The 27021-nt window shown below is 42.7% G+C and overlaps 1 protein-coding gene across 2 annotated transcripts in view; it reads right to left on the minus strand.

Moving 5' to 3' along the window:
• Positions 1 to 6000: 6000 nt before the first annotated feature.
• The window catches only part of PARP8 (poly(ADP-ribose) polymerase family member 8), a 233677-nt gene continuing 212656 nt past the window's right edge, over positions 6001 to 27021 (minus strand). For both annotated transcript variants that reach the window (XM_064176855.1, XM_064176854.1), the window contains 8 exons: positions 26942 to 26990; positions 21756 to 21868; positions 21510 to 21582; positions 17392 to 17461; positions 14505 to 14581; positions 12387 to 12456; positions 6956 to 7040; positions 6001 to 6387 (listed from right to left, as the gene is read on the minus strand). In XM_064176855.1, coding sequence (XP_064032925.1) covers positions 6285 to 6387; positions 6956 to 7040; positions 12387 to 12456; positions 14505 to 14581; positions 17392 to 17461; positions 21510 to 21582; positions 21756 to 21868; positions 26942 to 26990 — 640 coding nt within the window. In that variant the 3' untranslated portion in view covers positions 6001 to 6284. The remainder of the gene's footprint in view (positions 6388 to 6955; positions 7041 to 12386; positions 12457 to 14504; positions 14582 to 17391; positions 17462 to 21509; positions 21583 to 21755; positions 21869 to 26941; positions 26991 to 27021) is intronic.

A 27021-nucleotide genomic window follows, 5' to 3' on the forward strand; every position in this document is an offset into this window, starting at 1 on the left:
CAAAAACAGCTCTACAGAAGTAAAAGAAAAACAAAAACCAGAGGTTTTTAAAAAGCAGTTGTAAATTCATCTCCAGGCATTCCTATGCGCGTTATACGGTACCGTACGTGTAAAATACTACATTAATCCCAGTATCTCTATTTTGAAGCAGTTGTGTAACTCGTTCAGATAAACATAGCATGAAAATCTGGTTTTACTGCTCATCTGAGTGTTTTCTTTTAAAAAGACCACTGCAGGGCAAAAAAAAAAATAATCTTACTCCAATAGTATATGTGAAAGCAGGGCATAACCTTTAGATGTTGTTGAGATCAGTAAAAGTCAAGAAAGCTGCTTCAGATGCAGTTTAATTCCTAGACAATTGTCTTAACTTTGAAGAGTTCTCAAAATAGTGCTCAAATGCACAGTGCTTGTTGAACAAATTCTGATTTATTGAAAGTAAACATTTACATTGGCTACAATGTTATAACTGTTACAAAGCTGGATAAAAGAGGCTTAGATAGCAATAGAAAGCAAGTGCAGTAAAAAGTGAATAGAGAAAATATTTGGCCTTAGTGATCTTCTGGCAGTATTTACATTATGTACATTTTGTTAAATATTTGTAGTAACTCTAAGGCACCATAGGCTAAATAGCAGGCTGCAGTACTATTTTTGTGCACAGAATTCAATAAATTTATTTGGAGGAAGGAAAAGAAAAAAAAAAAGAAGAAGAAAAAAAAGAGGCTGTAGAGTTAAAAGAAACATAGGCAACTTCTATGTTTACGTAAAGGAATGGCTGCTTCTTAAAATTCAGAGATACAATAAGTACTGGGTTAAATTTAAAGGGAAAAAAAGTTATTTTTAGAACAGTAAATTATATTGAATGTCTGTATAGAAGGACTTGTATTTACTGACTTGCTGGCAGATGTTTAATGTAATCTATTCAACATTTTTGTGTTGTTTTTTCACACACTAGATATGCTCATCTAAAAACTACTCGAGTATTTATTATTTTTTTTCTTTGTTTTTATTTTATTTTATTGTATTTTATTTAATTCCCCCCCTCTTCCCCCCCTCCCCCCCCCCCCCCTTTACAAAAGTCTTATACCTAGCATGGGTAGAAAATCCAAATGCAAAGTGTTAACAATGGGTAGCAATTTACATCATAGCCATTCTGCGGTGGACTGAAATTTCACAGGAGCACGCAATCAAAATACTACAAAACAGCAGCTCAAGGTGTTCTATTTCCCCACCTCCCCCCCAACCCTGCCCCCTCACACTTCTGTCAGTGGCTGGTTGCTCCAGGCACCGAGGAGCAGGGGTACAAAACTGCCACTCCAGAAGAAACAGAGGGGGTCAATGCTTTCGGACCAGACGTTTCCAAATCGGATCTGGACATTCAAACTGCTGGAGGCATCCTCGCGCATTTCGTAGGATGTGGTGCAAGCAGGATGCTGCTCGGCTTCCTTTTTACTTATTTTCTCCCCTTCTGAAGCATGATTACTCTGCTCCTGAGAGATTTAGGGAATAAATTTGACTATTATCACAGCCCTGGCTGACTAGACTAAAGATCCCCTCTGAACAGTTTTCAGTGCTAATCTTATCTGCTCTCCGAGTAACAGACCTGTTTAGCCAACAGGCTCATCCTTCACCTTGAGGTAGTGTTTGTAATGAAGAAATTGCGAAGGAGCCACAGGACTCTATGTGCCCAAGAGACAAGTGGGTGCCTGGCAGGTTCCTTCTGAGCTGCCACGGCGCTGCTGGCATAATGCCTGTAGTGCTGGCAGGTGGTGGAGGGGCTGTGTGTAGCAAGGCTGAGCCCCACTTGCTGGAGCCCTCCCAGCTCTTTATCCCCATTACCCTCACCACCATGGCTGCCATCCTGCCATCACACAGCCAAGGAGAAACTGAGTCCTGCTAACTCCTGCTCAGGCCTATGGGCCAGGTGACATGTGGATGTCTGCATGCTGACCCAGTTACAATGGGCCTCCTCCTCAGTGGCTTTGAAACAACTTACCATGAGAGTGAGGAGCAGCCAATAGGAAAATCACTTACATTAGTAGAAAGTTTTGATGCTCAGCACCTCTGATGGGTGCTCAGACACCAAACCCATATGTGGTGAAAATGCTAAGATTACAGAGTGCCTCTGCTCCTAGAGCCTTAGCTCCCCATCAGTCATGGCTCATAGACTTTTTATCTGACTTAAATTTTCTAGAGCCAGGAAGAAATCCATCTAATTTAATATAGTGCTGAAGTAACCAGATACTGGGTTTATATTTTTAAGTCATTTCTTGGTTGTTGGTTCTTTTTTCTTTTTCTTTTTTTTTTAATGTTTCTTCTAAAACAATGAATCTCTTCATTTAGTAGTCCCTTTTCGTTTTGGTTTGCTTTTTGTTCTGCTTTGCTTTGCTTTGTTTTGTTTTTCACATTGTACTCTTCCACATTGTTAAGTACACTAACTGCTTCCACAGCACTAAAGTGATTTATAAGCAATATATATAATTGATCTAAGCACAAAGTCTTAATTTGGAGTGATATTATACTAACAAGAGCATAACCTTAGCATTTTTCATCATATGCATTTTTAGTATCAACAGCTATAATAGTAAAAAATCATACAGCATCAGTAACAGTTATTCGAGGGCTTTAGAGGAAAAATATAAACACAAACAATTCTGGTGTCGTTGACTAGTTCCTGTAAAACACTAAGCAGAATATTATACAACCAAAAATCTTTTGTAAGTACTATGGAGCCAAATACTTGCTTTATCAAAACAGTGTAGCAGTGTCAAGGAAAACAGCTATGCTGATTCACAACATAGGATAAGATAACTCAAATTGCTTAACCCCTTGAATGCTATATATATATATATTCCTGAATCTCAAGAAAGGTTTAAAAGCATCTTTTGTTTGGGTTCCTTTCTTGATATTTAAATTATTCAGAAGCACTCAAAATTAGACAGCAACATTAAGACTTTAACGTAATTTTTATGTCACATCTTTCCCGTTTCAGGACTCTCAATTTATTGTGGGATGGAGGAAGAACTCAGAAAGTTCTTTCCCCAGAATTCCCTTGGTTGCTCTGTGCTGGACACAGTCACAGCTAGATAGCTATGGCTTCATGGAGATACCTCCCAAGAGGGAGAGTAGAGCCTGAGGCTCTATTTTCTTAGATTAAAAGCTATCTGTGAAAAGCCTACATTTTTGCAGGGGGAGTTAGAAAGATTGCTCTGTCACCAAGACATGTGCCTGATAGCAGAGGAAGGGAAATGCAAGAACTTCGTGCCTAATGCAGGGTCCTTGCTCAGATGACCTTGACTTTTTATTTTTCACCCCTGGAATCCATGTGAATGTTAAGTATTTTGGAAAAAAATACTTGGCATTGTGCAACTTTCATCCTTGGGTAAAACCACAACAGAAAAATCCTTCAAAGGAAATCTTGTCCTTGGTCTTTTGCATTACAGTTCTTGGTGACAAGCTTTGTTTCAGCTTTGAAGTTTGCTGTTTGAAGGCTATTTGAGTAACAGAACTCCAAAGTACCTCCCTCTTTTCCCTCATCTTTTAAGTTATAAGAACTAACACTTCGTTAAACAATATGAAGACTCATGTTGACCTGTAGATAATGCAGTATCTTAGAAGTTTCTCATTCATTTATCAGCTAAAGGGAAAAAAAAAGTGGCTGGGTTTATTGTGTAGCAAGTGGATTTTTGGTTTAATTACATTGCTCTTTATGGGGCACACTTGGGGTTGCACTATCTCCTACAACATAGTCCTTTCCCAGGTGTCCCAGCTGCCCTGGGCATGGTGCTGGCTCATTCTTCACACTGTGATTTCATTCTCCCTGCCCCTTTTCCTGCCATACACTGTACAGGACCTGAGCTGCTAATGTCACCTGCTATCAATTTGGTGGTTCTTCACTGGCTTTTTTCTTTCCTACCAGAACACTCATCATTCCTTTAGAACTTTCTGAACACCTTTCTCTCGAAAAGGTTTGGCACTCTCCCACTGCTCTGCAACATCTGCGGTCATCCAATTCTGCTTTTCACTCTTGACAACACTCTTTCTTCTCCATACATTATAAGGACCCTTCAGCACACTGGCTGAAGAGGGCCCCTTACAATAAGCAAGACCTTCATATATCCCAGAATCTTGCTTTCCTCCACATTGTCACTTCTCCTGCTCACCCATTTTAAACAAACCCGAAGCAGTGCTAAGTTTTGTCAGAGATGCATCTCCTCTTCCCTTTACAATGGGGGTACTTAACAATGGCCTGACTGGTATCATGACCCCACCACAGAAAGCAAAGCTGACTCACTGCCATATCAGGTTTCTTCCTTCAAAGGGTTCACTTGTGACTCTGCTGCAGTTTAAAGAGATGTGGAAGATGACTGCTTATTTGGCTTCTTCAGTTTACTCATGGTCACTTTTTTTTAGAGGAGACTTCTCAGGGTGGTGGACTATTAAGCCCAGCAAGTGTAAGTGACACAGAAACATTGACTTTTTCTCTTGTTTCTCTTTGCTCTGCAAAACAGCAACTCAGACACATGTGACAGAACAAATTTTAGAGATGGAGATTCCAGGTTCTCAATTCCACTGCTTAATTATGCTGGTTTTGTGTAGCTACACAACTCAAGGTTGTCCTTATGTAGATAAAAACAAATTTGAAGAACCTTCTTTGTTCTAAGGAGTAAATCTGTGTCCTAACACAAAACACAACAATTAGTCAGTCTCAACTTTGGGGTCCACCAAATGGGGTGAAAGTCATCAGAAATTCAGCAGCAAAACAGGGATCTGCAAAGTAGGATTGGCTTTACGAGTCTGGATACAAACCCAGAAAAGCTGAAGTCCCCAGTAAACACATCTGGAATGTTAAAATACGCCTCAAACTACGTGCTCCTAAGTCAAACAACACGATTTTAACTTGTAGAGCACTTCAACTGCAGCAAGTAATCAGAGAATGCAGCTTGAGCTACAAAGAAGTAATCACCCTTTTTTGTTTAAAAGAAATAAACATGCCTGTGCTCTGTTGCCTTGCTCCTTGGTGCTTCAGTATCTTTATTATGCAAATAACATAGTAGATGATTCAGTGTAATTTTGCTCTCTGAGCTGGCTTGTAATAGTTTTGCAGACAGGTAAGCTGACTTGCTCTCTATATTCAAGGGTATGATTGATGCCTTAGGATAGATGTTGTGAGGGCCACCAAGGGCAACCATCAGGGCAGAGGATATGCTTTTATGCCTTGAAGATTGGGCCCCCTTCCCTGCCTATGCTGCCTTATGCTCACTTGGAAAAAAAACCCACAGCTAATTCGAAGGACAGATAGATTTGAACTGGTTTGTTTTCACTTAGGAATAAATCAACAACAGTAAAAAAATACTTAACCAAGAGAAAATTCAGCAAAACTTTGCAGTTGTTCTTTGTGCCAACTCAAGCACAGAAAAAAATCCTTAACTCAGCATGCACTTTTAAATACATGGCTGAACTTAACCACAAAGCAGTTTCACTGAATTTGAGATGAAAATGTGATGCAGTGTATGGAGCTCACATTTATAGAAGGACAGTCAATGGGCTTCAGCTTTCCAGATGTTTACTAGGCATGTATAATGGAGTAACTTTTGCCACTGAGCTGCTTAGTGAGTGAGACTGTGTTTCCAGAGAAGATAAGGAAAACTAAACATGTGACATCACATTCATTGCTCTTTTGCTTTGTTTCATTCATTAAGAGAAAAAAAGAAGTATTATTGTTTTAAATTCGATTCTAAGCCCAAGCTGCACTTGTCTAAAACAATCAAGGATAGCTGCAGGTAACCCATCTCTTAATTTGACATGTTTCTAGACTATCTTTTATTGTGTTTAATTATGAGAACATTTTACTTATTGCAAAGTGTCCTGCCTAATAACAGGTGCTCCGCTAGAAAATCTTCTCTCTTGCTTATAGTTCAATCATTCCAAATTTAAAATGCCAATATACAGTACTAAAACATCCAATTGAAGTTTAATATAAAAATATCAGCACAAAACTCCTTTTTAAAGTCTGTTTATTGTGAGCAACCCAAATGCCTGTTTAATCACTATTAGTTGTAGTATATTAATAGACTTTGCACCCCTACAGTTGCTAATTCATACCACCTCAGGTATTTTGGTGAGATAAGAAATACTAAGTAAGAAAACAGTAAGTATTCAAAGGGTTAATTTGCTTAGAATAGTAATAATAAATTAGGGGTTTTTTGCATCTTCTTCAGTTCAAAATCCAGCTTTGAGACTGAGGAAGGCTTCCAAATCACATCAATTAAATAAGAGGGGTCCTCTTAACCAGTAGCAGTTTGATTGCCAATGACTCGAAGAATCTCTTTATGAATGCTTGGCTCCTGTGTATTTATACTTGTGTCACCCACTTGACCATCTTCATAACTAAAAAACAAGTACAGAAAAAAACAAAATAAAATTAGTGGTTTGAGAACTTACCTAGAACCATCCAAAAACTGTTTCATTCAATAGTTGAGGGTGCTTGCTCTAAATGTTAACATCTTTCTGTTAAAATGCTCTACTGAACACTTCACCACCATATGCAGACCTTTAGCTCTAGAGAGTGGAAGGTGGTAGGGCTGCCCCTTGTCATTGAAGACCTGAGGCTCAGCCAGCCACTAGCATTCGAAGGGGACAAGCCACTGCTGAGAAGGGAAATGCTCCCAAAGTAGACAGGAGGCCTTTAATGAATTCATCAGCCTTAAAACAGGTAGAAACACAACTGTAACATGAGTTAGTGCTATAAAATGGGAAAAAATCAGCAGCTCCTCCTTTATTCTGTAGCAAAGGATCGAGCAAACCTTTGGCGCTGGCTTATCTAAAGCGATGCTGCAAAAGAATTCGGATCAAACATCTTTTATGGACTTGGAGTTGAAAAACTCTTAGGAGGGGATGCAGGGAAAAAGGTCTCAGATTAAGAGAGGTGGAATGTTAAAAGAAGCTTTGTACTCACACAAAGAAAAATCTTGTGCACACATGATCTGTATTGGGAACTACCCATATCTCTCCATGCTTATGCAGATCGGATGAGGTTATCACTATTAGGGAAAGAACAAATTTCACAGTGATGAAAATATGCCTTTAAAAAAACCATTGCTTTGAAAGATTTGGGAGGTTATACCCTTTAAATAGCCTGGAAAATGGAGCATTGAGCTATGACTAATGGGATGAAACTTATCAAGTTCAAATGTTGGATTTTGCTTCCTGAGTGGAGCAATACTGGGCACAAGTATACACTGGGAAAGGGGTGACTGGAAAGTAGCCCTGCAGAAAGAGGTCTGGGGTGCTGGTTGATAGTAGGTTCAGTTGGAGTTGGGATGCCCTGGCAGCCAAGGCAGCAAACTGCAGATGTGTGTTCAGTGCTGGTATGGCCTCGCTTTGAGTACTGTGTGCAGTTCAGGGTCCCACAATTTAAGAAGGACTTGAAGGTCCTCAAAATGCACTCTAGAGGAGTGCAACAAAGTTGGTGAAAGGGATGGAAGGCATATTCTGTGAGAAGTGGCTCAGGATGTTGGGAGTGTCTACTTTGGAGAAAAGGTGGACAAGTGGCAACATCATGCTCTCCATAGCTTTCTGAGAAGGTATCACAGGATGTTAGGGGTTGGAAGGGACCTCCATAGATTATCAAGATCCCTGCCAGAGCAGGATCGTAGAATCTATCTCAGATCTCACAGGAATGCATTCAGACAGGTCTTGAAAGTCTCCAGAGAAGGAGACTCCACAACCTCTCTGGGCAGCCTGTGCCAGTGCTCCATGGTCCTTATAGTACCAAAGTTCTTCACGTTGAGGTGGAACTTCCTGCGCTATAGTTCATAGCCATTGTCCCTTGTGCTATCATAGGGCACAAGTGAGCAGAGTTTGTCACCTCTCTCTTGATCCCCAGCCCTCAGATATTTATAAACATCGATTAGATCCTCCCTCAGTCTCCTCTTCACCAGACAAACATGCCCAAGTCCCTCAGCCTCTCCCAATAGAGGACTGCTCCAGCCCTTTCATCATCTTTGTAACCCCTCCTTGGACTCATTCAAGCAGATCTCTCAAAAAGTGGAGAGGGGAAGTGGAGAGAGAGAGGTGCTAGACTATTCTTACAGAGATTCAGTGAGAAAATGGGTGGGAATGGTGCAAAGATGCACCAAAGGAGGTTAAGATAGGACATAGGAAAGGATTTTTTTACCAACACAGTGTTCAAACACCAGAACAGGCTTCCTAGAGAGATGATCAATGTCTCAAGCCAGTCAATACTTAAAATGCACTTGGGCAATGCCCTTAACAACATCCTTCAACTTTTGGTCAGCCTTGAACTAGTCAGGCAGTAGGAACAGATGATTGCTGTAGGTCCCTGCCAACCAAAATATTCTGTTCTATTCTGCTTTGTTCTACTCTATTCTACTCTAATCATATTCTATTCTATTCTATTCTATTCTATTCTATTCTATTCTATTCTATTCTATTCTATTCTATTCTATTCTACTCTGCTCTACTTCTACTCCTATTCTACTCCTATTCTACTCTACTCTACTCTACTCTACTCTACTCTACTCTACTCTACTCTACTCTACTCTACTCTATCCTACTCATATTCTATTTTGCTCTAGTCTACCCTACTTCTATTCTATCCTGTCCTATTCCATTCTATTCTATTCTACTCTAATTCTATTCTATTCATTCTATTCTAGTCTAGTCTATTCAACTGTACTCCTGTTAGATTCTATTCTATTCTACTAACATTCATCTCTCTTCTCTTCTCTTCTCTTCTCTTCTCTTCTCTTCTCTTCTCTTCTCTTCTCTTCTCTTCTCTTCTCTTCTCTTCTCTTCTCTTCTCTTCTCTTCTCTTCTCTTCTCTTCTCTTCTCTTCTCTTCTCTTCTCTTCTCTTCTCTTCTCTTCTCTTCTCTTCTCTTCTCTGTTATCACTACCATGAATAATTGCATGCTAACTTTTATACCTTTTCTTCCATGAATAGTAATTCTTAGTATTTATCTAATATTAAGGCAGCCACGTCCCTTAAACACTTTTTTAAATGTAAAAATGAAGTTAATATGATGTATTTTACCAAATATATCAAATGTAAGCTTATAAAATCAATAATGCATTAGTAAGTGTAAGGAAGGAACAATATGGATGAAAGCATCCTTGTGAGAGATGTATTTTTTATGCAGAAACTTCATGCCTTGAAGGCTGAGTAAATTCTGGTAAACTCCAACTTCATTTCTTGTCTTCCTCTGAAAGTTTTAGAACTAAGCAGATTGTAGCCAGGTGAGGTTGGTCTCTTCTCCGAGGCAACCAGCAATAGAACAAGGGGACACAGTCTCAAATTGTGCCAGGGGAAGCATAGGCTGGATGTTAGGGGGGAGTTCTTCACAGAGAGAGTGATTTCCCATTGGAATGGGCTGCCCAGGGAGGTGGTGGAGTCACCATCCCTGGAGGTGTTCAAGCAAAGCCTGGATGAGGCACTTTGTGCCATGGTCTGTCTGGTTGATTGTCTAGGGCTGGGTGCTAGGTTGGCCTGGATGATCTTGGAGGTCTCTTCCAACCTGCTTGATTCTGTGATTCTATGATTCTATTTTTCTCTGCCCAGATCAAATCGTATTTATATGTTGACCAATATCTCCCTAATCAAATTAAATATCTCAATTGAACAATCTCAAAAATACAGATACTAAAAAAAAAAAAAAATATTCACACAGCTTTCATCTTATCTTTTCATAGAACACCTTTTCTGTAATCTAAATTTTTACTTCTAAAAATAAACACATGCCCAAATGAAAGGCAAAACTGAGTTTAACATAAATTCTTTTTGTTTGGCCAACGAGAGCTAATTCCCCATTACTGATACAATTCTTAGATTTAAAAAATCTTCTGCTCTCAAAATCTGATGAGGTTTAGTTAGTTCTTAAAAGAATAAGCAAGTCTTTTGGAATGACTGTTCTCATGTGCACTGCATTTTAACCTGATAAAATTTCTAAAGCTCTCAGAAGCTGTGTAACAGTTCTGGAGACCCTAACACGAGGACATTGAACTGTTGCAGTGAGTCCAGAGGAGGCCACAAAGATGCTCAGAGGGCTGCAGCAGCTCTGTTCTTGAGGACAGGCTACAAGAGTTGGGGCTCTGCATCCTGGAGAAGAGAAGACTTTGAGGAGACTTTGGCGTGGCCTTCCAGAATCTGAAGGAGGCTACAGGAGGGCTGGGGAGGGACTATTGACAAGATCTTGTTATGACAGATTGCAACTGGATGTTAGGAAGAAGTTGTTTGCAGTGAGGGTGGTGAGACACTGGCACAGGTTGCCCAGGGAGGTTGTGGCTGCTCCCTCCCTGGAAGTGTTCAAGGTCAGGCTGGATGAGGCCTTGAGCAACCTGTTCTAGTGAGAGATCTCCCTGCCTATGCTGAGGAGTTGGAACTGGATGAGCCTTGAAGTCCCTTCCAACCTAAACCATGCTATGACTCTATGACTCTATGAAATAATATCCTCTTTTTATATTAAATAATATCCTCTTCATATCAATCCTACCAAGTAGGGCAGAAGTATCAGTTCCAGGTAAGTACCCAAAGGCAGTTGAAATTTATTCTTGTGTCTATGTCAAGAAACCCTCAAAAACTTGAAGGCATGCAGTGAGAAGTGAGACTATTTACTGACTGAACAATTTGTTTGCCTGAACAGTGAAGAGTAATTTGGAAATTAAATACAGAACTTGTTTTTTTCTTTTCTGACTTAGGCATTTAATATATTTGCCAAGAACTTTCCAGAAACCAGTGTTTGGAATAAAGGCCAAGAACTGGGTTATCCTGGTTGCTTAGGAATATGACCACATGGAAAGACACTCAGTCACTATGTACATAGAAGTGTTCCAAGAAAACTCAGTATGTTTGGTTGAATAGGGAAATGTTCTGAAATGAACTACAAAGATCAGAGTGCTGGTTTGAGGCTAATTGGAATATTTCAGTGAGAGAAATGAGATCATTGGCTGTGGAAAGAAAATAACAGTGGTATTGCACCAATGGCATCCTGGCCTGCATCAGGAGCAGTGTGGCCAGTAGGACCAGGGAGGTTCTTCTTCCCCTGTACTCAACACTGGTCAGGCCACACCTTGAGTGCTGTGTCCAGTTCTGGGCTCCTCAATTCAAGAGAGATGTTGAGGTGCTGGGAGGTGTCCAGAGAAGGGCAACAAAGCTGGTGAAGGGCCTGGAACACAAACCCTATGAGGAGAGGCTGAGGGAGCAGGGGGTGTGCAGCCTGCAGAAGAGGAGGCTCAGGGGTGACCTCATTGCTGTCTACAACTACCTGAAGGGAGGTTGTAGCCAGGTGGAGGGTGGCCTCTTCTGCCAGGCAACCAGCAATAGAACAAGGGGACACAGTCTCAAGTTGTGCCAGGGGGGAGTCTAGGCTTGATGTTAGGAGGAAGCTCTTCCCAGAGAGAGTGATTGGCATTGGAATGGGCTGCCCAGGGAGGTGGTGGAGTCACTGTGCCTGGAGGTTTTCAGGCAAAGCCTGGATGAGACACTTAGTGCCATAGTCTGGTTGACTGGCTAGGGCTGGGTGCTAGGTTGGAGTGGATGACCTTGGAGGTCTCTTCCAACCTGGTTGATTCTATGATTCTATGATTGCTCATTAATTCTGCTGAGACATATAAACACAAGAAAGCATAACAAAGTCTCTGCCTGCTTCACTGTCTCTGCCTCCACCTACATATCTCAAACTAATCATTCTTCTAACACCTTTTGCCAACCTCTCACAGCTTTCCCTGCACATAAGGGGGATTCTGAGATAAAAGAGGGGGTGGAAAGAAGGTGGGAGGTTCCTTGGCAGCCCTCCATGGGCAGTCTCCTCTCCAGGAGGGGTTTTGTATTTCTGCATTACTTTTAACTTGTATATAGCTGTAAATATCTGTGTATATTTCGTATATATATACGTATATATGCTTGTAAATGGGGCTAAGCTATAAATACAGCTTCATCCCTTAACATCCAGCCAACTGAGTTAGTCTGATGAATTCCTGTCCATATGTGTCTCTGTGTGTGTGTGAAACTCCCAAATCTACACAATTAGCTACTAAGTAAGGACTTCACAGAGAGAGTTATTGGGATTGGAATGGACTGCCCAGGGAGATGATGGAGTTGCCATCCTGGAGGTGTTAAAGAAAAGCGTGGAGGAGGCGCTTAATGCCATGGTCTGGTTGACTGGCCAGGGCTGGGTGCTAGGTTGGACTGGATGAGCTTGGAGGTCTCTTCCAACCTGGTTGATTCTATGACTCTATGGCTCCATACTCACGCACCTACCAGTAGCCTCTTACCTAAACGCAACCAGCACTGGAACTAAAGGTCTCACTGATTTGTGTCCTGCAACACTGTGTCCATGACTAAACAGCTTTCCAAGAGCCTTCAGCTTACCTTCACATAAGGCTATGCATTTTAAGTTACGGCTTTGCAAAAATTGTGACTGCTGTCCTTTCTTCTGCGACTAGGATGTAAAAACAGGAGAAAGCTTCAATTAGTGCAGCAAGATAAACTGAGTGAAAAAAAGTAACAAAGGAAAAGACTGCCAGTTTAGTGAATGAGCATAGTCAGCCTGTCTGAAACATTTCTGTTGTATTTCTAAAAGTGTTTGCATTGTATGCTTGGATTACTGTTGAAGGGATTCAAACTCCTTTATGGAGAAAGAGGAGTTCTAATTATTACAGAATAAGTACTGCTGCTATTATTAATTACTATTAATATTGTTTCATATTAATAATAACTTAATCATGACAACAACAATAATAATATAATAATAATATTAATAGTAATAAAATATCAGAGTGTTGCCATTAAAACATTTCATAGCGTTAAAAGAAAAGGATGACCTTCATCACCAATTATTCAGTCACTGTCCTGGCATTTTACTCCTCTTCCAATTTCACAGGGCTTCTGGTGACACAACACCATTCTCTCTCCACAGCCAGATTACACTGTGATTAGGGTGTTGCCATTGAAACATTTCATAGCATTAACAGAAAAAGGTTTCATCACCAATAATTCAGTCACTGTCCTGGCATTTTAGTCCCCTTCCCATTTCACAAGGCTTCTGGTGACACAATAACATTCCGTCTCCACAGCCAGATTGCTCTGTGGCTAGAGTGTTGCCTTGAAACATTTCATAGCATTAGAAGAAAAAGGTGAGTTTCATCACCAATAATTCAGTCACTGTCTTAGCATTTTAGGCCCCTTCCCATATCACAGGGCTACTGGTGACACAACACCATTCCCTCTCTGCAGCCAGATTGCTCTGTGGTTTCTATGTGTGAACTATAAAGACAGAAGTAAGACTTCTTTCTCAAAATTTAGCCCCACATATAAATACCTGTCCTGGAGTCCTGTACCCCTAAATTCCTCTCCTGCCCGGACTTCAGGGGGAAAGGGGAAAAGCCGCCTGGTTTCCCTCCCCCTCGCCTGCCCTGCAGCCGTGAAGGGGGCGACTGCCCCGTGAGTTCCCGCGCTGGAGCCAGGCTGGGACTGGCCGTGCGCTTTCACGCCTAAGGTGTGGTAACTCTGCCCTTTGTCTAGCCAAGGTTATAACTATTGGGGGTCTTCCTGCCTTTGGGGTTCCCGCTTTGGAGTTTGCCTGTGTGTCTGGACGTATGTCTCTGCCTGAGCTCACACACTCCCCTGTGCCTGGACTGCAGAGAGATCAAGGATTCGCTTTCCTGTTAGGCACACACCTTTGTGTGCCTAACGACCCTTAACGACCCTTAACGACTCCTGCAGCCGCTGGAGGAGGAACACAGACCGCACGAGCCAGCCTGAGTGAATTATTTGGCTTAGCTTAATTTAGTAAGAAACCACTATTAATTAATAGCTGAGTCCTTTTCCAAAATCTGACTTCAAATATATATAGTCAGATTATTAATGGTATCCGTGTAGATTTCTCATGCAACTCAACCTGTTTATCAAATGAAATTAATCTTTGTATATATAGTTGTGGGGGCGGGTTTTTGTAAAAACAAAAAATATCTATTTTTGATAAATTCTCGACTCGGCCACGAATTAATCCTGCCCTCTGCAACAATACCATGAGTTTGTTTTAGGTAAAAGAGAACTGTAATGGTTTAATATGCAAAGAAAAAAAAAAACCCAACACAAAAAAGGGGAAAAATTACCTGCTATAAATGGACTGCTACTAATTTTCCAGAAATAGACACTCTCAATTCCTTTTGCATCATTCTTCTGCCTAGAACTCATAAAGCAAGGGGCAGCTAACAATCACAACATAGTGTCTACTGCATTTTAATTCTCTTCCTACATTTTTCTGTTTGGAAAAGAGAAGCACAGGACTTGTGGTGTATACTCCGTAAAGAGTTACTAAGAGCTGTTCAGATGCATCTGAAATTTGCAGGCTCTGGAGTTGTTGATTTAATTAAAAATAAATAAATAAACTGTTAGCTTTCACAAAGGCAACATTACCTCCTTTTCAGGTATCAAGATCCCAGGAATAAAACCATAAATCTTCCAGAGATGGCTAATTTACTGTACCTGTGAAGTACTACTGCCCTTACTGCCTGAAGCTGGTTCATCTTTAGCTGACACCTTCTGCTGCTTCTTGTTCATCCCTAGGAATATTAAAATCATGTAAGATACCCTGGTACACAAATGTCATAGCAATCAAGGTTAAGTATAGACAAGGAAACAGGTAGCACAGCAGGAATCACCATCCTTTGCACAGCAACCAAGAAGTAGTTATCTCTGTCACTGAATATCTCAACTCAATCCTGCAAATCACTGGTGTGTCTGCGTGTACTGCAAAGGCTTTGGAAAGTGAGCATTAAGGATGTGCAAAAGTGCCTCTGAATGAAGCTCAGAAATGCTTTACTTGGCTGCTTAACAGAGTTACGTGTCAGCAGGCCTTGAGTCTAACTGACCCTATTTAGGCTAAGCAACCCAGTTTAATTTTTAGTGGGTGGGACAGTAAAATCACAGTAACTTTTGGATGTTCATTTTAACACTTTATTTAAATATATTTAAAGCCTAATTACTTTTCAGGGGTAGTTCAAAGTTTTAAAGTCACCTTGATTGAATTAATTTATTCACATGAGAAAGTGTCTCTAGAGGTCTTCAAGCAAAGCCTGGATGAGGCACTTAGTGCCATGGTCTGGTTGACTGGCTAGGGCTGGGTGATAGGTTGGACTGGATGATCTTGGAGGTCTCTTCCAACCTGGTTGATTCTATGATTCTATGATTCTACCAAGCTGCCAGCCACACCAGATCCAATATCTGCCTCAGAAACATAAACAGCTACATTTGTGTCTTGGATCTCTTTTAGATTCCTCTCATTAGCTTATATAGAATTCCTCCATCACAGCCTTTCTTGCCTTTCAGTATCCTGTATTTCTCATCAGTTTGCAAGCAAACCCTGATCTAGGGTAGAGTGTCCTGATCTAGGGGAGGGTGTCCTGATCTAGGGGAGGGTGTCCCTGTCCATGGCAGGGGAGTTGGAACTAGATGATCTTTGTGGTCCCTTCCAACCCTGACTGATTCTATGATTCAAACTGAATTATGGGGAAGTTTAACTCTTTGAAGGAGCAGGGAGTGTAGGAGTCCTCTGTGGCTTTTACTGACATCTAGTATCACAAACTTCAGTGGAACACAGGCCATCTCCTTTCTGGAGAAAACTGTATAGAGTCTGTATGGACGGGGCCACCATCCAAGAAGCACATTGAAGCTCCCAAAGCAGTGCTGATTCCCCAAAGGGGAATTTTGTTAGATAACACTGCAACCTGCACTTCAGTGAATCCTAAAAAGCTTCCACATTTGCGTAATTTCTGAAAACCTGGAAGTATAATTAGAGGTTATGGATACTGAGGCTCAGGGGTTGGTTGTAGCCAGGTGGGGTTGGGCTCTTCTCCCAGGCAACCAGCAACAGAACAAGGGGACACAGTATCAGTTGTGCCAGGGGAGGTTCTAGGCTGGATGTTAGGAGGAAGCTGTTGCCTGAGAGAGTGATTGGCATTGGAATGGGCTGCCCAGGGAGGTGGTGGAGTCACCATCCCTGGAGGAGTTCAAGAAAAGACTGGATGAGGCACTTAGTGCCATGGTCTGGTTGATTGGCTAGGGCTGGGTGCTAGGTTGGCCTGGATGAGCTTGGAGGTCTCTTCCAACCTGGTTGATTTTATGATTCTATGAATAAGCAATAGTAAAAACTGCTGAGCTCTTAAAATTGTGGCACTATTTCAAATGGTGAGAACCAGAAGGCATAACCAGAACTCTCAGAGTTATCTACATGCACAAGCACATTCAGCTACAACAGCACCTTCTTATGTAAGGAAACGGTAAACATAACACACCTAAAGAAAAAAATCCACCCTGTTTTAATATCTCTGAAGCTTCTTAATATACACATCAGTGTGTTGGGTATAGTAATGTTACATATAGTGATCCATCAGTTTCTAATACACTGCTATTTATGATTTAATTCTTATATGGGAAACTCAGGAGGCTCAACAAGACCAAGTGCAAGGTCCTGCATCTGGGTGGAGGCAATGTCAAGCACAATTACAGGCTGGGCAGTGCCTGTCTGGAGAGCAGCCCTGAAGAGAGGAACTGGGGGAATGGAGCAAAGCTGGAGATGGCTAAGTTCAGACTGGATGTGAGGAGGAAATTCTTCATCAGGAGAGTGGTGAGAGGCTGGAATGGGTTGCCCAGGGAGGTGGTTGAGGCTCCCTCTCTGGAGGTGTTTAAGGCCAGGCTGGGTGAGGCTCTGGTCAGCCTGACCTAGGGTAGGGTGTCCCTGGTCATGGCAGGGGGTTGGAACTGGTTGATCCTTATGGTCTCTTCCAACCCTGACTGATTTTGTGATTCTATGAACTCTGCATGATTCACTTTTTCATTTGCAGTACTGGCAAGGTAATGTTCCCTCCCCTTCTCATGCTAAAATAAACTCACTCTCTGGCACCGTCTGCGTAATCCTATCCTGGCATGGTGGTACTTAGGCATACTTTCAGAGGTACAGAGTAGAATATGTGAATTGATGAATATTTGTTTTGTCAGACCACATTGTAAAAGCTCATAAATGAATCTACAGGCAACGTAGATGGATTTAGGCAGATACTGACCAAAAAAACAAACCCAGAAGTTGTACTTTCATTGCATAATCAAGACTTTGTCTGCTACACCTAGCATTCAGCACTAGTTACTAGCTACTTCAACAACAGTTTCAAAATAATCAGCACCTTGGAAAATGAGGAGAGGTATTTAATAAAGGAATTAGATTTTCTTTTTTTTTTTTTTTTTTTGATAACTTAAACCTTGGCTGACAAAGATAACATTTAATACAGTGTTGTAAACAGCAAATTCTGTCAGAAAAGCAGCAGACTAAGACACTCCTCTATATTTCTCCAGCTTTAGAGTGATTTATAAATATCACCTGAGTAACCAAATGATATGCTTGACAATGGGCTAAGGTAGATTCCACTTCCAAACATGGCACCATGGAGCTGAAAAAGACCAGATGATTGTTTCACATTAAGTTGGTTATCTGGAAAACAACAATAACAATAGCAACAGGCCAAAATGCAGAGAAGCATCTGCCAACTGCCTGGTAATAAATGGTGTTCAAATAAGTATTTAAAAAACCAGAAAGGATCATGCTGTGAATGCACAACTGAAAGACTGTATATTCAGGAAGCCATGCCTAAATGTCCAATTACAGTCTTACATTAGATTTATACACAAAATTGCACTTTGTCCTTTAAAATCTGACATTGCTACGAAGGATGCCTACAGAAGGTGCTTCTGTACCTGGCCAAATACATCTCAGCCTTAACAAGGCTGAGCAAGATCAGCATGTGTCTGTCCTGGTTACAGATAGCCTGCTCCAGCAAGCAAATCCCCAGCACACAGATGAGAGAGAAAGCAGCAAAAAAAACCCCAAACCCTGGGTTGAGATAAGGAGCTTAATGAGGCCATACTATGTACAATTACCCTAGTCTGTTTTGCATAAAAGCATAGCAGAAGCAGAAGCAGCAGAGGCCACCAATAAAATGATTCTCCCACCCCACAAGCTGGCAGCCAGCCCAGCAGAAAAGACCAATACTCCAAAACTGGAAAATGGAAAAGACAACTTGAAGCATGAAGCCTCTCAGGTTACAATCTGAACTATAAGCTCTATGATACTTCACTCTGGCCAGCACTTTCATTTTAAAGCTGAGTGAGGTCAATATGGTATTCAACACTCATCATCAGGTTCAGTTGCCTAAATACATGACAGTTCCTCTCACAAAATCCTTGGCAGGAAACAGAACTTAAATTGTGCTAGTTTGAGCCTAGCTAGAATGTTTTGGTGAGAAGGGCTAGATTACAGGCTGTGGAAGGAAAACAAGGCTGATGTCTACCTCACTCATAGGCTTGCTGAGGTGTATAAGAACAAGAACAGAAGCACAGATAGAGGAATCTCAACTTCTGCTGCTGGCAAGCTCTGAGATGCATTTTCTCTCGCTAACCTCACCCTCCCTTTTTTTATCTTTCCTAATCCACTTTGCTTCCTAAACCCCCTGGCAGAACCTCCATTCTTCCTTGGGACTGCGGTAAGGTTGAGAGGGGCAGGGGGAAGGTGAAGGGTTGTGTCCTGGAGTCCTGTATACCCCTAGGTTCCTCTCCTGACGTGACTTCGGGGGAGAGGAAAAGCCGCCTGGTTCCCCTGCACCCTCGCCTGCCATGCAGGCATGAAGGGGGTGAGCAAAGGGGTCCTGCCCGCACGAGGAGTCCCCTGTGCAGTGCCCACGTTGGAATCGGGCTGGAATTGGCTGTGCCTTTCCTGCCTAAGGAAGTGGTAACTCTGCCCTTTGTCTAGTGAGGGTATAAATATTGGGGGGCTTCCCACCTTTGGGGGTTCCCGCCTTGGAGTTCGTCCCGCTTGGAGTTTGTTCCTGCCTGAACCTTCGTGCTCCCCCACCTCTCTCACCTCGCCTTGGATGCAGAGAGATCTTCAAAGACTGCTTCACCTATTGACACCCATTGTAAGCTTAATGACCCTTAATGGTCCACCTGCAGCTGCTGAAAGGGAACGAGAGAGGCAGACTGCACGAGGAAGTCAGCCTGATCGTGAGTTATTTTGGCTCAACTTTATTAGTAACAAAACTGCTATTAATTAATAGCTAAAGCCTTTTCCAACTTCTGACTTCCAAAATAGTCAGATTATTGATGGTATCCCTGTAGATATTCTCAAGCAACTGAATCTGCTAATTAAACTAAATTAATCTTTGTATATATAGTTTTGGGGGCAGGTTTTGGGAAAATAAAATAACTCTATTTTTCTATAAAAATTCCTGCCTCAGCTGCATTAATTTCCTACCTCCACAACAGGGTGGTTGGGAGCCCCTCCTGGGGACTCAGGTTTCTGGAAGGGCTGTTGTGTTTCTGTATTACCTTTTCCCTTGTCTATTTCTGTCTATAACTGTATATACTGTAAATATCTGCTTGTATATTGTGCTAAGCTGTAAATATAAGCTTCATTCAATTTCCAGAGCTGGCTGAGTCTAGCCTGGGTGATTTCCAAAGTGTGTGTGGAGTGGGGAACACCCAAACCATCACATCTGTGAATCAAAAGCAGCAACAGCTCCTCTTTTTCGGTTGTTTTTTTTTGTTTGTTTGTTTTTTTTTTTTTAGTGCCATGGTCTAGTTGATTGGTTAGGGCTGGGTGCTAAGTTGGACTGGATGATCTTGGAGGTCTCTTCCAACCTGGTTGATTCTATGATTCTATGATTCTATGGTGACAGCACTGGCCATATGCTGCAGAAACATTTAATGGTGACCAGCAACAGAACAAGGGGATACAATCTCAAGTTGTGCCAGGGGAGGTATGGGCTGGACATAAGGAGGAAGGTATCCACAGAGAGATTGATTGGAATTGGAATGGGCTGCCCAGGGCAGTGATGGAGTCAGTGTTCCTGAAGGTGTTTAAACGAAGCCTGAACAAGGCACTTAGTGACATGGTTTAGTTAATTAGAAGGTGTTAGGTGATAGGTTGGAGTCAAAGACCTCGAAGGTCTTTTCCTACGTGGTTAATTCTGTGTCCCTGTGATTCTGTGAAAAATTGCTGTATGCTTAGTTCCTGCCAATCTAGTATGCTTCTGATACCTACAACATGCAGACAGTTCACATAGCTTGAAATTTTAATCCCAATATTGCCTTTAAGCACTACCAAGATACACATCCTCGAGGTGCTGCTCTGCAAATATAAAAGTGAAGCACCAATTCCAGCAGTGGGAATTTCTAGCCGTTGTGGTAGATACATTACTTCAACTGCATCATGGGAAAGTTACCTTTTCCTGGAAATAGGAGAGTATTTGGAATCACCCTTTTGTTGACACCTGTATGACTACCAACTGGGGGCTGGACCAGATGATCTTTTGAGGTCCATTCCAGCCCCTGACATTCTATGACATTCTATGAAAATCACATCTCTGAAAACTTATCTAACCCTGCATGCAATCTAGCACGCACAAGTTGGGTCCATGTTCAAGTGGAGGCCAGTGACAAGCAGAGTCTCTCAGGGATCAGTTCTGGGACCAATCTTGTTCAGCATCTTTGTTGATACCATGGACAGAGGCACTGAGTGCAGCCTCAGCAAGTTTGCTGACCACACCAAGCTGTGTGGTGAAGCAGCCAGGCTGGAGGGAAGGGATCCATCCAGAGGGATCTGAAGAGGCTGGTGAGGTGGGCACAAGCCAACCTCAGGAGGTCCAACAAGACCAAGTGCAAGGTCCTGCATCTGGATAGAGGCAATGCCAAGCATAGACCCAGGCTGGGCAGTGAGTGGCTGGAGAGCAGCCCTGAGGAGAGGGACCTGGGGGTGCTGCTGGAGGAGAAGCTCAACAGGAGCCAGCAGTGTGCACTTGCAGCCCAAAAATCCAACCAGTGCCTGGGCTGCATCAGGAGAAGTGTGGCCAGCAAGGTGAGGGAGGTGATTCTCCCACTCTACTCCGCTCTGCTGAGACCCCACCTGGAGTACTTCATCCAGTTCTGGATACCCTGGGACAAGAGAGATGTGGAGATGCTGGAGCATGTCCAGAGAAGGGCCACAAAGATGCTCAGAGGGCTGCATCAGCTTTGCTATGAGGAGAGACTGAAAGAATTTGGGCTGTTCAGTCTGGAGAAGAGAAGGCTCCGAGGTGACCTCCTTGTGGCCTTCCAGGATCTAAAGGGAGCCTACAAAAAAGCTGGGGAGGGACTTTTAGGCTCTCAGGGAGTGACAGGACTGGAGGGAATGGGGATTCAGGCTGGAGGTGAGGAGGAAGTTGTTGAGCAGGAGAGTGGTGAGAGGCTAGAATGGGTTGCCCAGGAAAGTGGTTGAAGACCCATCCCTGGAGGTGTTTAAGGCCAGGTTGGATGGGGCTGTGACCAGCCTGATCGAGGGTAGGGTGTCCCTGGGCATGGCAGAGGGGTTGGAACTGACTGATCCTTGTGGTCCCTTCCAACCCTGACTGATTCTGTGATTCCATGATTCTAAGTTACCTAAAAAGTTTGTCTTGTCCTACTATTTACCTGCAGCCTCGTATTGGAAGCAACAACCAAGCCGTTCCTCAGGATGGAATGCCAGTTTTCAATGTGTGAACCACTGGGAAGATTTAAAAACAATGGATTAAAATCTGCAGTGCAAAGCAGAAAATTGAATCAGTAACCTTTTAAAACAAGACAATCTGGGCTGCAAACCTCAGAGGGCAAGACAACAGAAAAAAACATAGCCTGGTGTTCTGATAACCTTTGATTAACATGAATATATGTACTTACTGAAATGCAAAAGTACTTCCGTAGAGATTTTTAGCAGCTCGAAAATTGGACTCTTTGGCTGGTGGACTGCTGAGTAGCAGGAACTGGTGGGGAGTGTGCATAAACTTCAGTTGCTGTAAAATGTAACAGTGCACAAGTGAAAAGAAGCTAATTGACAGAAAAGCGCTGTATTTCTGTAATGGCAGTTGGTCAGACCCATGCTGCTTCGCACAATACGTAATTGGATCTAACTTACTGCAAGAACTAAGTTCAAATTGGCCTCATTAATCGAGCAGTAAGAATGTCTTTCAGTTTAAGAAATACATGGAAGTTTCTGAAACAGTTTTCAGCCTAATACAGCTCTAATACACTAATTAAATTGAACAATTTTATCATGGTGTCCTGATCAGGGCTGGCTTTGAATACAGGTTGTCCTGGGGTACCCCAAATTCCTCTCTTCTTTCTCTCACTCCATGGGTATGAATGGGAGAAGAAAGGTGTGAAAACTGCTTCTCCCCTCTGCCCTGCAGGCTTGAAGGGGCAGCAAAAGGCATCTTTCTGCACATAAGCTGACCCATGTGGAAGCCTGCACTAAAATTGGGCTGGTGGTTGGCTGTGTTTTCATGTCCAGTATAAATGGTAAATCAGTACTTTGTCTAGGAAAAGGATAAATAGAGCAAGGATTCCCACTATGAGGGTTCTCGCCCCTAAGGGATCCCATCTTGAGAGTCCCCTGACACTGCAAAGGATGGGTTCCTGTCATGACTGGACTGTTTCCACTTTTGGATGGCTCCTACCTTTTGTATGGTTCTTTGTGTTTTCCCATCCATGCTTTGGACAGCTCTGACCAATTTTGCACCCTTTTGTGCAAACCTGCAGGCTTGGCAAGCCCTGGGGTCCTTTGAGAGAGAGACGGTGGTGTCTGGATTGCCCTCTCTCAGACCCTATCAGTAGACAACTTCCTGGCTGCCTCCTGAGACTGGGAACCCTAGCCATTTTGGCTCTTCCCTGCGGCTGTGAGGGCAGCATCATTCCACGACCATCCCACTCAGGAAGAAGTGCTCAAGACATTTCTGAGTTTGGCAGCTCTAAGACTTGCCTAAGGGCTTCTGCGGCATGGAGCTCTATTACTGGATATTGCCTGCAGTGTCAGAGGGCTTCTCCTGCAGAGGAATCCAGCAAGGGATCATTGCTGAATGCCTGTCTCGCCTCTGCGAGTAATGCCTGCTGTTCCTTTAATCTTCCACTCAGCCTGATTGATCATGGGGTAAAGCTGTGTTTATAGCTTAGCCTTTTCCATTTCCTGACTTCCTAGATATCTAAATTTATCTGTAATATCCTTTTTGGAAGATATTTCTGAGCAAAGTAAATCTGTTCATAAACTAAACTAATTTTTGGATATCGTTTTGGGGGAGGGGATCCAGGAAAATAAAATAATTACATTTTTTAAATAATTCCTGACTTGGCCACATTAATTCCCTGCCTCCACAACACAGGTTCAGATTTGGGTGCTGCAGATGTCCAGTCCTTTATTAGGAGGATCAGAGACTCATGCACTCAAATTATTTTCATCTGAAATTCAAGTGTACTCACACATGGATCATCTAGCATATTGTGTTTGTGTGTACTGCTTTGGGTAAAACCCTGTGTATAATAGTCTACGTGGTAACTGTCCTGGAAGGCTAATAGGCCTAAAACATGTTCTGGCTTGCCCCACCCTTCTGCTGATGGGGGAAGGAAGGGTGGAAGGAAAATAAAGGCTTGGGCCATGTTGTAGAGGGCCTGTAGGCCTGAAAAGAGGCTTATTTATGCCTATGCTTGCCTGGACATGTTTTCCTGCCTGGTTGTAAACAGATTGTGTAAGCCCCACACACCCAGCTCATGTATCCCTGGGGTAAGTCCATGTGATCCCCATATTTGGGATAGTCCAGGCAAGTAACTTCTGCCTATTATGGTAAGGTTTGGCTGACTGCCAACCTGATTGGTCATTCTGGTGGCCAAAGAGGCCATTAATCTCAGCCCACATTCAATAACTAGGGGTACACAGGTAAACAACGTGCTCAGACCCCTGCACAGCTCTGAACCCCGCTTGCAGCTCAGGTGCTCAGCCGCTCAAGTACTACCTTGATAGCTCAGCCGCTCAGACCCCCATGCTTGGACTCCATTGCATAGCTCCAATGCTCAGAGGCTCAGACCTCATGCTTTGACCTATTCGCAGCTCACCTGCCTGCATACCTTTCTTGCAGAGCTCATTTAAGCCTGCACATATATATATATATAAAGAGCCTATAGTCTCCTAAGCCAGCTGTGCACATCTGCATGCCACCTCATTATCAGGACCAGATCCTGCATTGCCTTTACCTACACAGCTCAGACTCCCAGCAGTCATGCACACTTTGCATGCCTGCTGCCTACCATTGCCTGGTAAGCGCTACTGCCACTGAGATAACCAGGAAGCAGACTCTGGATTGTCTGCACACACACACAGCCTGCTAGCTGTGACAACTGTGTCAGAGACAGCACAATATTCTCCTCCTGCTCCTCAGATCCTGCCAGTTAAGAATTCCTGGACACAGCATCCAGAAGGAGCCAGCAGCACCAAAGGCAGAGAATCCATCCCTCGCCAGGAGAAGAAGGTTAGAGAAACCTATTTCCCCAGAAGCTGGGAAGATTTATCCTCTCCCCTCAAGCCGGGAAGAATCCAGCCTCCAAGTCCATGGGTAGAGATCCCCTGAAGTCTGGACACTAGGCACAGGCTGTGACATAGCCCGGAGGGTGATTAATAATTAATAAGAGTTGTGAGTAAAAGCTTTAAAACCTCTGTAAATATCTGTTGCCTCTGCCATGGAGCAGAAAGAGTTCCAGCCTGCTCTGCTGGGCAAATAGCATAGAGACCCCAAACGGCATTAAGCTGCAGGGAAAACTCCTCTCTCTGTTTATAGTTTGAATGTTTGCTAGTTAATAAACAAATTCCCTGTACATATTTTATCCTAAATTGTTTTCATAACGGTGTACTGAATATTAATATACAGTGGTTGGGGGTGGCGAGAGTTCAGAATACTGAGATTAATAAATGTATAATTTTATATAAAATTATCTCATCCCAATTAATTTCTCCCCTCTGACAAACAGGCGTAGGTACTGAGAATCCTCTCCTGTGACAGGCCATTATGTACCCTCTCAAAGTGATAAACAGGTACCCAGAGATGTTTATGCTCTTGTATCTTTGCCAAATAAGGGTAAGCAAGCCCTAGTTTCACCTAATATGGTCAGTTTGGCAAATGCCATCTGATTGGCGAATCTCTGTGCACAAAGGAGCCATTGCTCTCAGGCAAATAATATAAATGAAGCTAAGTTACAAGAAGTGTGTTCTGCTATGCCTCACTGCTCTCTGCTTGGACAATGTGCTCTGCCCTGCCTCAGTGTTTTCTGCTCTGCCTCATGCTTCAGACCAGCAATGCTTTGATGTTCAAGCTTTGACTACCTTTCCATGTCTCAAGTTTACGAGGAGAAGGCATTAAGTGCCTCACAATGTAGAGAGAAGTGCCATCAGCATTGTGCTCTCTACACATCTGCAAGAGATCCTGCCTGCACCTCTGTAAACCTCTGTGCCAAATCTAGAGTCCAAAAGGAACCGGGATTAGGTCAGAGATCGTCTGCCTCCTTCTCAGCATCCTGTTAGAGCCTGGGAAGGTCTAGAAGTCTTAGTGGCTACCAAGACAATGATAGAACTCCCTTCAAGTATTTGGGTACTGTCTGGAAACTGTAGATAGCCCCAGGAATCCAGAGACAATATTTTGTGAGTGAATATTTATTAGCCTCTCTATAACTGAATTCTGTTATGCCTCCTGCCTGAGCAGAAGGAAGCCTCTCAGGTCTCCCTCAAGGGCAAGCAGCGTATTGGCTGCAAGAGTCTCTTTCTTAAATAGTTACTGTTTGTTATGCTGTTGCTAGTTATTTCTGAAGTGTTCTAGGTTACCTGTTTATTTCCCTCTATGTAATACTTTTCACGGCCATGCAAAGAACCTATTATTATTAATAATCATGGTCTGTGCCAAGGTTGCTAAATATCAACATGAATAAACTATATTAATTTTGGAATAAATCTCACCCATACTGTTACAGTAACAAGACACAGAGTGAGGTTACTCTCAACCACTGTCCTGGAGTCCTGGATACCCTAAAGTCCTCTCCCTCTTTGGTTTGAATGGGAGAGGAAAGGTGCAAAAAAACTGTTTCCCCCCCTTGCCCTGCAGTCAAGAAGGAGGACAGCAAAGGGTCCCTCTGGCACAGGGCGTGCTCCATGCAGTGCCCGTGCTGGAATCGGGCAGGTGATTGGCTGCGGTCCTTGTGCCTAAGAAGTGGTAACTCTGCTCTTTATCTAGGAAAGGTATAAATATTGGGGTGCTTCCCACCTTGGGGTCTGCGCCTTAGAGCTTTCCCCAGCCTGGACAGTTCCTGCAGAGTGTGTCCTGGTGCTGTGAAGGACAAGCTCCTGAGGGTCTGGACCATCCCTCCTTAGGATGGCTCCGCACCATAAGCATCCCTTTTATGCAAGCTTAATAGGCCTAATGAGCCTCGGATGTCTTTTGATAGAGAGAGCTGACACAAATCTGGACTGCCCTTTCTCTCAGACAGCCTAACTCACCTGTGAGTAACAAACTTTCTGCTCAGCCTGATTGACACTGGGACAGCTGTGTTTATTAGCTTAGCCTTTTCCATCTCCTGACTTCTAAAATAGCCAAATTTATCTATAGCATCCTTTGTAAGATATTATCAATGAAACTGAGTCTGCTAATTAAACTAAATTAACTTATGTATATAGTTTTGGGGGTGGGATTTCAGGAAAATAAAATAATTCTATTTTTATATATATTCCTGACTCAACCACATTAATTCCCTGCCTCCACAAAACCCACTGTGATGGATATGACCCCTCCTTAACACTCACTCTGAGATGACTACAAGGTAGACATGTATTTGAACCCCTCACCTCAAATAGGCTTTTTGTAAGCATTGGTCCTTTGACTGGGTTTAAATATTCACAACATGAGTCATGACCTGACACTACCTGTTTCTTTCTGCCCTCTATTAATGAAGTCCACATCATTAATTGGAATGTAAACACTTACATCTGGCTGGGAGAATCTCATGTGAAATGATAAAACAAGTCATGAGAAAATAATAAAGAACTCACAGAAACTTACCCTATTCACTGGTAGCTTCACAATATGTGATCTATTACTTGAAATAACCCTAAGAGAGGAAAGAGTTATTAAAAATGGTA

Source organism: Pogoniulus pusillus, chromosome Z (assembly GCF_015220805.1).
Source record: "Pogoniulus pusillus isolate bPogPus1 chromosome Z, bPogPus1.pri, whole genome shotgun sequence".
NCBI classification, from domain to species: domain Eukaryota; kingdom Metazoa; phylum Chordata; class Aves; order Piciformes; family Lybiidae; genus Pogoniulus; species Pogoniulus pusillus.